The sequence below is a fragment of the Periophthalmus magnuspinnatus genome, chromosome 13, assembly GCF_009829125.3.
Source record: "Periophthalmus magnuspinnatus isolate fPerMag1 chromosome 13, fPerMag1.2.pri, whole genome shotgun sequence".
NCBI classification, from domain to species: Eukaryota; Metazoa; Chordata; class Actinopteri; order Gobiiformes; family Gobiidae; genus Periophthalmus; species Periophthalmus magnuspinnatus.
In genome coordinates this window covers 22,587,405-22,598,409 of record NC_047138.1, presented here as the reverse complement: position 1 = coordinate 22,598,409, position 11,005 = coordinate 22,587,405, and the positions used below count along the sequence as shown (strand labels likewise).

Here is an 11,005-nt window from a genome sequence, read left to right as displayed (position 1 = left end):
TGCCACAGCTGGCTTGATAACGACCCCAGATGGAGACCGCATCCGTGTCCTACCCGACTTCACCCAAGCCGTGAGCAAACAGCGCGCAGCATTTACGGAGGTGAGGAATCTGCTTCGCGGCTGTGAGGGGGTTCGCTACGGGCTGACGTACCCGGCCACGCTGAGGATCACGACATCGGATGGACGTGAGAATAGATTCAAAGACCCCAAGACTGCCAAGGAGTTTGTTCTGAAGGAAATAAAGAGTGCATGACTGTGGCGAGACTACATTTCTTGCAGCATTTAAGACCAGTGTTCCAGTGCACCTTATCTTTTCTCCTCGCAGCTAGATATCGCGGTCTGACCAGGTAATATTTTATTGCTCATCTCTGCGCCTTCTAGCTGTGGAAACAATGTTACTCTTACCTTTAGTAGCCCAGCTGAATATCTCTTTAATTTTCTTAGTTCTTTGTAATTGTTGCCTGGTCTTAAGTCAAATGACTAAGTGAAGTTTTGTTGTTGCTAGAATTATAAATACCATTTTATATATATATATATATATATATATATATATATATATATATATATATATATATATATATATATATATATATATGATATGTAGCCTTAAAAGTAACCTACATAGGTTCCTGTGTGGGATGACATGGTAAGCATTTTAGATGGAGTGTGAGGTGAGCTTTAGAAACCAGAAGTTTGACGGTCTCCTTAAGAGACTAGTTTTGATTTACTATTGTTCATTTTGTTTTCCTGGGGTGTGGTTTTCCCCCATTGTGCATTATTGGACAGCAGGCTCAGGTCCTTTTTCTTTTTGTGTCACTTTTCTCTTTATTTTATTTATTTTTTCTTCTCTACCCACTACTTTAAGTATTTCAACATTGAACCGTTGTTATGTCATCAACCTATAAGGCCTTAACCCCTACCACAATGGTTTGCTGGAATGTTCGCGGGCTCAATCACCCCATCAAACGTAACAAAATTTTTTCACACTTGCATAAACTACATAGCCGCATTGTTTACCTACAAGAGACAAATCTGCTAAACAAAGACTATTCAAGACTCCTCAGAGGGGGGTTCACGCAGTGTTTTCACTCAGATTTTAACAGTAAGAGTAGAGGAGTGGCCATTTTAATACACAGGGATGTGCAATATGTGGAAACTAAAACCTTAAAGGACAAAAATGGCCGCTATGTCATCACTCAAGGCAAATTATTTAATAGGTCCGTTATTTTGGCTAATGTCTATGCCCCTAACTGGGACAATGCCAATTTTTTCACAAGTCTCTTCTCCCTCCTACCAGACCTCGACTCACATGATCTAATATTGGCTGGAGACCGGAACTGCACCTTGAACCCAGCCCTGGACCGTTCTAGCCCTAAAGTTATGATACAAAGCAAATCAGCCCAATGTATTAATGATTTTCTTGAAGTCTATGGTGTGTCGGACCCGTGGCGGTTGAAACACCCAACATCCAAACAATTCTCTTTCTTTTCTCCGGTGCACCAAAGCTATTCAAGAATTGATTATTTTTTAATTGACCAAAAACTATTACCCTTAGTTACCCACATAGACTATGACAGCATTGTAATATCTGATCATGCACCAGTGATTTTAAAACTGACCTTTCCAGAGAATGTGGCCTCACCCTTTTCCTGGAGGTTAAACTCCAGATTATTATCTGATCAAAAGTTTGTTGAATTCATTAACACACAAATAGATTTTTTCATGGATCTTAATGAATCTCCTGAGATAAGTTTTTCTACACTCTGGGAAACCTTAAAAGCTTATTTAAGGGGGCAGGTGATCTCTTTTGTTGCAGGGGAAAATCTGAAACAAACAAAACGAGCTTCAGTGATAACTGACCGTATCAAAGAAATAGATCGATTACACTCAGCTTCGCCCTCTGATGACTTGTACAAGGAGAGAATCTTGCTCCAAGCTGAATTTGATGAGACCTTCACCTGCGGTCCCGCCAAACATACTATGAACATGGTGACCGGGCTAGCAAATTGCTGTCACATCAATTAAAACAATCAGCAGCTACTGGTTTTGTGGCTGCAGTCAAGGATGAGCATGGGCATGTTCTTACGGACCAGAAGGACATTAATAAAGAATTCAAATCATTCTATGAGAAATTATACACCTCCGAAGCCAGTGATGCAACCCAGGTAGAGAACTTCTTCAGTGACCTGACACTTCCCATTTTAGAGGACTCAGATAAAATGATTTTGGAGTCAGACATGTCTCTGACTGAAATAGATAATGCCATCAGGAAGATGAAACCTGGCAAAGCACCTGGCCCAGATGGGTATCCGATAGAATTCTTTAAAACATTCTCTTTTAAACTGGTCCCACTACTGTTGAAAGTTTTTAGGGAAACTTTAGACAATAAAGCGTTGCCCGCAACAATGACCCAAGCTACAATTTCACTGTTGTTGAAAAAATCAAAAGATCCACTCCTTTGTGAATCATATCGTCCTATTAGCCTCCTCAACTATGATTATAAGATCCTGGCAAAAGTATTGACAGGACGACTTGAAACTGTCCTTCCAAAATTGGTACACTCAGACCAGACGGGGTTTGTTGCGGGTAGGCAAATATCTAGTAATCTTCGGCGAGTGTTTAATGTTATCTATCAACGTAATGATATTGTGCCCGAAGTGGTGATCTCCCTTGATGCGCAAAAAGCGTTTGATAGAATTGAATACAATTTTTTATTCACTACACTTAGAAAGATGGGATTTGGCCCTATTTTCTGTTCTTGGATCAATATTCTATATGCGGCACCTCAAGCAGCAATTAGAACAAATAAGGTTGTGTCTAGCTTTTTTCCCCTTGCCCGTGGGACAAGGCAGGGCTGCCCATTAAGCCCAATCTTATTTGATATTGCTATTGAACCCCTAGCAGTTATGTTAAGGGAATCTGTCCAATTGGCTGGAATACAAAGAGCAGGACAAATTCATAAATTAGCCCTCTACGCGGATGACCTTCTTCTTTTTATCTCTGATCCACATACCACTATCCCTATTGCTCTCGATCTTATAAACAAATTTGGACAGGTGTCTGGATATAAATTAAATATGTCCAAGAGCATACTTTTCCCAATAAACAAAAAGGCTCAACAATAAAATTTTCAGGCTTTCCCCTTCACAATCAACAAGGACAATTTTGATTATTTGGGTGTATGTGTCACTTACAATTATGATCTCCTTTTTAAAAATAATTTCACAAAAGCACTAGAAAAAGCCAAACAAGATATGGACAGGTGGTCAAAACTCCCCGTATCATTGGTTGGAAGAGTTAACTCTGTGAAAATGATAATCATGCCTAGGCTTCTATACCTGTTTCAGACAGTGCCAGTCTTCATCCCTAAAGCCTTTTTCAGTAAACTGAATGGACACGTGTCCATGTACATCTGGAATAAAAACATCCCTCGAATCAGAAGAGAGTTTTTGGAAAGACCAAAGGAGGATGGTGGCTTATCATTGCCTAACTTTCTTTATTACTACTGGGCAACAAACATCCACAAACTGTTGTTTTGGGCTGCAGACAAGTTAGAGGTGGAGTCTCCGTCTTGGGTAGAGCTTGAACAGCATTCTACTAACCCAGCTTCACTCTTATCACTTTTGTGTAGTCCTCTACCATTGAGTAAACGTCTGTGGACAAACAATGTTGTTGTTTAGGGTACTTTAAGAATATGGTTTCAATTTAGAACCCATTTCAAATTCAAACGTTCTTTAATTTCAGCTCCTATTCAGCGTAATGTCCATTTTGCCCCATCTGTAATAGACCCATCTTTTCAGCTTTGGCATAGGAGAGGACTAAGATGCATTAAGGATCTTTTTAAAAATGATAAATTTATTTCCTTTGAACAACTAAAGAATGACTTTGATATCCCACAATCTCATTTTTTCAGGTATCTCCAAATACGTAGTTTTGTTAAAACTGCTTTCTCTTTAACCTTACCTCCAAAAACATGGCTCGAAGAGTGTTTAGACTTAAACCTACTTGATAGAGGCTTGGTGTCAGTCATCTACAATAGAATTCGGGATTCAGCATCCCCGTCCTTGGGCCATTTAAAAATTCAGTGGGAAGAGGAACTGGGTGACTACTTCACTGACAACATCTGGCAAAAAGCAATTACGAGAATCCATTCAACATCTATTTGCATAAGACATGGCTTGTTACAGTTTAAGGTGCTGCACAGGCTGCATTTGTCACCAAGTAAAATAGCCAGACTATACCCTGGTGCAGATCCTTCTTGTGTGAGGTGTGGTCATGACCCAGCCAACCTAAGCCACATGTTCTGGTTATGTCCCCGGTTGAATTACTTCTGGGAGAAAATATTTAAAACCATTTCTTTTATATGCAAAAGGAATTTTGTGGCAAATTCCACTACAGCCTTGTTTGGGGTTGTGCCTTCGAATATTACAGTGACCCGTCACCAGGCAAACGCAGTAGCTTTTATTACGCTGATTGCAAGACGTCTAATATTGTTTAATTGGAAAAAAAGAAGCCCCACCATCCTTTAGGAGGTGGGTGGAAGAAGTCATGTCCCACTTAAAGCTTGAACACCTGAGATACACTGTAAATGGATCAGTTCAAGATTATCATAAAACCTGGCAGCCATTCCTCTTATATTTTGAATCTGAGCTAAGTGCATAGTCCACCTGTTTCACCTTTTATTTCACCTTGTAGTTTTGTATTAAATTTCTCATTACTTATTTATCTTCATCTTTATTTATTTTATGTTATTTTACTGTGTCATCATTATTTACTTATTCTAACTGTAGTAGTGTTTTGTTGGGGTTTTTTGTGTGTGTGTGTGTGTTTGTATTATATCCTATTAAGCATTATGCAACCACTATATTCATCCCTTTGTATCTGATCTTGGAATTGATTTTGTATTGTTGTTTTCTCATCAAACTGATCAATATATCCAATTCCAGCCTACATACTTGTACGTGTGGGTGCATGTCTGTGTATGTATACATGTGTATCTATGTATATATAGTTTTCCTTCCCTATTTATTTGAAAGTGCCTGCTGTCTTACTGTGTTTTTGTGTAGTGTTTATATATGTTCTGAACTGCTTAAAAATCAATAAAAAGAACCGAATAATAATAACTTGCAGTTCTGCTATTATCAAATAATCGTCTGGTTAAACTGCTGACTGTCGATAAACTGCTCACTAAAAAGGTTCAAAGTTCAAAATATTCTTATAATCTGATAACACTGTACAGATATTTTTCTCACAAAAATCTCATAATTAGCGAGCAGCACCAGGGAGACAGTTTTCCATCTTGTAAGGGTAAAGTTAACACTCAGATTTGATAAGCAAAAATTTGAATTGCACTGACACAGGATCACAGTAAATCTCTAACTATTTTTGGTCTAGTTCTTAAGGAATAATATCAAAACAAATGTAGGTATGCTGCTTTAGTAGAAAATTACAAGGTAGTGTTATCAGATCATATTTCAGATGCTACTTCAAAGAGTCAATTTTAAATTAGACTTGAAGGTAAGATGAGACAGAAGTAAAGTAGAAAAGTTAGGATTCCATGAATATTAAAAATTAAAGTGGAATGAAATGCTAATTCAGATTTTACTACTAAACTACTAAACATTGTATATGGTGTTTTAATACTACTGTGTATTGCTCCTAGTCCCTTTAGGCAATTTTAGTGCAAACTAGGTAAATTTGTAGCAATCAAAAAATGAGTGTGTGTTGCCTCTAATGGCCACTGCAATTTCAGGTACTATGTGGCATAACACAGGACTGCTCTGATTAAAGTCATGTGTTTCTGATTACAAACACCTGGCTGCAGGGCTGGAGTTTGAAGTGTGAATACCTGTTAGACCAATCACACTGTTCCTCATATGTCCCATCCCCCCTCCACCCATCCTATCACCCTTACTCTTTGCTTTAGTTCTGGTCGTGAGTTAAGTTAAAATTGTAAGTTTGAGAGTAAATCACAAAAGCTGCCATTATTTCTGGTATTGTCCTCTGTAGCCAACAACATTTCCAATCTGATTATGTATTAAAATAGCTGTATTTCAGTAGCCCGCCATCCACACTGGTGTTTTTTTGTATAATATTCTATAAACAGAGGATGTCAGTCTGGTTACCAATCCCTCGCACAAAAACAAACTTCCCTTACCTCAGTGTTTAGTGCTTCACTCAAACGCAGAGGTCCACAGTGTTTCCAAGTTCTTTGTGTTTTTATATTTTCTTTCCTTTTTAGTTTCACACAAATTGACCATGCATTTTTCTGATTGGTTAATCTGCCAGTCAATCGCATCCATCTGAACTCTTTGTGTTGAATAAAAAAGCTATTGCCTGGTGAATACATATACCTTGATATATACACTTTCTGGTTATTTAATAGTGCTTTTCACATTTGTTAAAAATAGATTATACACATTGCAAAGAATTATGGGATACCCCCTTGGCTAAAGCAAAGCAGCATGTCCTCCATTAAAACAACATCCTCCTTTGATTTTGAGCTGTTCAAAAATAAATTGCACACTTATTAAGGCACAAAATAGGTCATTGCTTTTACCTGTTTTCATACATATTCATATTGAAAAGTTTACCTTCCCTCAATTCCAAAATACAACTGAAAGACATCACTCAGTCCCTTTTCATTGAGGAACTGATACAGCTGTCCCAGGTCCATGTGGTTGCCACGGTTACCATGAGGGTCAAACATGGCTTCCTCAAAATGGCTGAACTTCCTCAGAGAGTCCAGAGTCCGGGCAGGTCTATTGTCCTTCTCCTGTGCTATGAGTGGGATGTCCTCTCTGTGACGAATCATGATCTTCTTCCACGTCAGCACCTTCACTCTGGACAAACAGACAATGGATCAGGATTAGGATTTTGAAATTAGGCCTGAGCCCTGAGGGCTATTGCTTCTGCAATGATGAGTGCATCATTGCAGTCTGTTTTCACGAAGTTGCGTGCGAAGTTGCGTGCGAAGTTGCGTGCGAAGTTGCGTGCAAAGTTGCGTGCAAAGTTGCGTGCAAAGTTGCGTGCAAAGTTGCGTGCAAAGTTGCGTGCAAAGTTGCGTGCAAAGTTGCGTGCAAAGTTGCGTGCAAAGTTGCGTGCAAAGTGTCCCCCGTCACCTCCGCCATCTTCCGCATCCTAGCAACCCATGCCATAGGCATGGGATATGCATATTTGTTCTTGCTAACATGTCATCATCAACATTGAGTCAATGGGCCGTTTTGCACCGTATTGCCATGGTAATGCCTTGTTTAACCCATGTTTTGCCATTTTTTGCATCAGCGCTTCCAAGGTCTATTGGCTTTGTTTGGTGACAAGAGCAGCCCGAAGTCACAATAAAACAGAGTGCCACCCACAGGGAGTGCAGGGTCGGCTGAGTGCAAAGCACGGCCCACGAGGGACGTTTGATGCCGCTTGCGGCTTTAATTTAAGATCACATTTCACTTTTCTTTAGCATCCAGACTCCGACCTCCACTAAGAAAAGTTTAGCTAACCAAATGATTAATAATTTCTGGCATTCTGTAATTTGAATGGTGTAACTGAGAGGCAACATCTCAAAAGGTTTATTAATATAATGTTTGCATAGAAGTCACTCTTTCTGTGTCTCTGGGCCTTATTTGTATTGCTATTTTCAGTATCACAACTTAACTGACATGTTTAAAATTATTGATCAGGCGATTAGAATATATCTTTTTTTCCAATGTGTTTAACCCAACCAAACAAATCAACACGTTTTAAATTTAATAAATTTAAAAATAAGCATTTTATAATTTAGCTTTTATAATTTATTCCATGTACCTTTCAATAGTGGTGTCTCTGTGTTGTTAAAGAATAAAGGGAGCAAAGTGTAATGTAAAACTAATTATTTGGAGCAGTATTGAAAGAGACATATTAAAATGTAGGAGAGACTATCAAACACAGACTACTGAGATTCATAAAATGTAATATTTCTCATAAATGCACCTTAGATTATATTTTGGGGCATTGATATTGCCAAGTTACAAAGTCACAATAATAATATTGTGGATTATTACAAAATGTAAAGCACAATTAAAAGCAGAACTACAATGACCATGGTCAAAAATTGTGATGCTTTGCTTTAGAGTGTGGCAGTAATGAACACTTGTTCATTGGCTCTCAGACATCCATTGGCCCTTAGACATTCTGGTCAATTGACAAAAAATACTAAAGGTTCATTTTACTTCATGTTTGAAAGATCAGAACCTCAAAAACACATAAACAGAGAATGACCTCACACTGCATTTAAGTTTGTTTTGGTCAAACCTCTAGCAGATCCACTGACCAATATGCACCCCACATTTAAAAAAAAAAACAAAAAAACAAAACATTTGGGCACTCATATCATTGAAGATTATCACATAAATACCTATTGTGATCATAATGTACTGTATGTTCATTTGAGGCATCTTCATCTAATTGAAAATTTCACAGATACCTGGCCCAGAAGTTCTCACAGGCAGCTCGTGACCCCTCCACGCACACCACTCCAGGCTTGCCTGGCATGCTGAACCCAGTCAGACCCAACTCCTTGGACCACTCCATGATGCTCTTCCTCTTGACCTTGTTGTAGATGTGGTGGCTGTAGATCCAGAGACGGGTGAAGACCTCCGGGTTCTGCGCAGGGGGTGGGGCTCTTTGGTTGGGGGCAGGTGTAGACGACGCGCTGGTGTAGAGATGGAGATGGTCCTTGAGCCAGTCCACGGCCGAGAGCACACACACTTCCCCCAGGCAGGTTTCACTTAGGTGAGCACTAAGGTCCAAGTGGAGCTGGCTCTGCTGGGACCGGTTTACCTCCAAGCATCTGTGCAAGAATGCATGCCTCCAGCGTTTGAGTGGAATACATGAGTGTGAATCGATGAATGATTTCTTCACAGCTACTAGATTGCTATTGAATCCAGTGGAGTGTTATAATGTATTAAACCTAACCCTGTAGTTTAGAGCTCTGCAAACATGTTCTGAAATGCACAGGATTCTTGTGAGTTTAGCAGTTCATTTTTCAGTCTTTTCTTCCTGAATACATATAGAATGTGCATGAGACTTACATGAATATATTTTACAAAATAGATGGAAGAAACATATACGTGAGTAACTTGTACTTCTATGAGTACTTTTTGCAACCCATAATTAATAGTTTTACCTGAGTAGTATTATTTTTGGAGTAACAGTAATGAGTAAAATGTCCATTCCGTTTCAACTGGAAATTGTTGAAACAGAATGGACATTTTAGTTAACATGAGGATATGATGAGGAGAATAGCGAAACATTTGTGATCTATGATCATTGAGATATTATTTAAAAATGTAAGCCTATGGTCTACCAAAATATGTGGACTCCCTGGTGACCTCACTAAAACATGTATAATTTCTCTGGAGGGGTTCTGTCACCTGATTGTCTGCCTGGAGATGTTATTGCTTTGCTTGGAACTTTCCACAGTATAATACTAAACGTATATATATACTTTGCAGCTGATGTCATCAAAATTTCCTGGGGATATGAAGCCAACTTAAAGCTCTACTCTGTTAGTCAAGTTAGACTTAATCTGAGCTTTATTTTGTCTGATCAACCTGACCATAAAGAGCTGACTTGGTTGGAGCTGCAACATGTGAGATGATTTGTGCACTTACACAAGTCTCTCTCACAGCCACAAGATAGCTAGCACTAGCCTTCAGTTTTTCAATTTCACCTTCTTGGTGAACATCAAACATCTAAACAGGACCATTGATCACAGGGTCCTGAAAATGTGCTGTTTAAATCCATATATTTTATTGAGTTTTCAAATCTAAAAACTTTCTGTGTTTGGTTGTATGTGGATTGTGTCACCATGGTAACTGAAAAGCATAATATGGGCCCTTTAACGTACATTATTATCAAGTAACACTAACCAACCCATACCTGACTGTAATCTCTGGCAGCACACTGGGATATTCAGAAGGATAGGTACAGGACACAATTACATCAATCTATAAAGAAAAAAAAAAAAACATTCAACTACATAACACCAATATAACCAATATTTACTAGCTTACACAAACCATTATCTGTAACTTACCTCGTTCATTCCAGCAGGTTGTATCTTCTGCTTGATTAGGAAATGCGGTCTGGACGTTGGGGGCACATCTTTAGACGCGGTGCCCTCCACGTAGCTCCGGAGCAGGGCGAGTGCGAAAGGATCTGAGAATTCCAGCTCCTCCCGTGTGGAGAACATGCTGGACAGAAGCTCGATCTCCGCCAGCTGACTCTCTGCCCAGTCCAGATACGACATAGCCACGGAATCAACGCCACACTGTGAGTAATATGTGTCCAATAACGTGTTTACCGTTTAGCCGATGCATTGTGACATTATATAGAGCAGACTTGTTTTTAAAAGTAAATAAAAGGGGAATTCGGATAAACTGAGGACACGTCGTGCGTAAAATCTATGTACGTAAAACCGTGCTGCGTTGACATGACTTCCTTGGTGTTGGTAATTACTTCTTCTTCTTCTTCTTCTTCTTCTTCTTTTTGTTGTTTTACGGCGGTTGGCAACCATTGTACAGGAGCATTACCGCCACCTACTCTTCCGGAGAATGGGGTCAGAATAGGCTCCTCTTCTTCTTCTTCTTCTTCTTCTAATTATTTCCGGCAGGCTGTACGCAACCAGAGCGTAATGCTGCCACCTCCAGGTTGGATCAGTTCACACTAGTTGTAATTAAATTTTATAGTAGAGCCCGGTGGAGAGCAGGAAACTTATTATTGCCTTATCGATTAAGTACGAAATTTTCGATTCAGAAAAAATAGTAGCTATTGAAAATGTTTTTAGTCCTAACTCTGTCAATTTAATGAACAGGCTTCTTCTTTCTCTTGCATGAACCTGGCAAAGTAAAAGCACATGTTTGACCGTCTCTGGCTGCCCACAACTACACATTCCACTAGGATGTTTCTTAATAACTTTAAGGCACTCTGCCAGCCCACAATGCCCCAGCCTGAGTCTTGTTATAATTAC

At 39.2% G+C, this 11,005-nt stretch overlaps 1 protein-coding gene across 1 annotated transcript; it reads right to left on the bottom strand.

The window, feature by feature from the left end:
* Positions 1-5,988: 5,988 nt before the first annotated feature.
* On the bottom strand, positions 5,989-10,588 carry rwdd2b (RWD domain containing 2B). The gene is made up of 4 exons (XM_033977576.2): positions 10,073-10,588; positions 9,916-9,983; positions 8,459-8,824; positions 5,989-6,842 (listed from the first exon to the last, which is right to left on the bottom strand). Exons 1-4 carry the CDS (start codon positions 10,283-10,285, stop codon positions 6,590-6,592), a joined length of 900 nt encoding a protein of 299 aa, XP_033833467.1. The 5' UTR covers positions 10,286-10,588; the 3' UTR covers positions 5,989-6,589.
* Positions 10,589-11,005: the final 417 nt, after the last annotated feature.

What these genes read in the sequence shown, in the direction of transcription:
- rwdd2b (XM_033977576.2), bottom strand. Translation starts at nt 10,285, where the DNA reads ATGTCGTATCTGGACTGGGCAGAGAGTCAGCTGGCGGAGATCGAGCTT. An exon ending in AACCTGCTGGAATGAACGAG is followed by an intron (nt 9,984 to 10,072) that starts GTAAGTTACAGA and finishes TTTTCTTTATAG; the next exon opens with ATTGATGTAATTGTGTCCTG. An exon ending in TGTGAGAACTTCTGGGCCAG is followed by an intron (nt 6,843 to 8,458) that starts GTATCTGTGAAA and finishes CTGTTTGTCCAG; the next exon opens with AGTGAAGGTGCTGACGTGGA.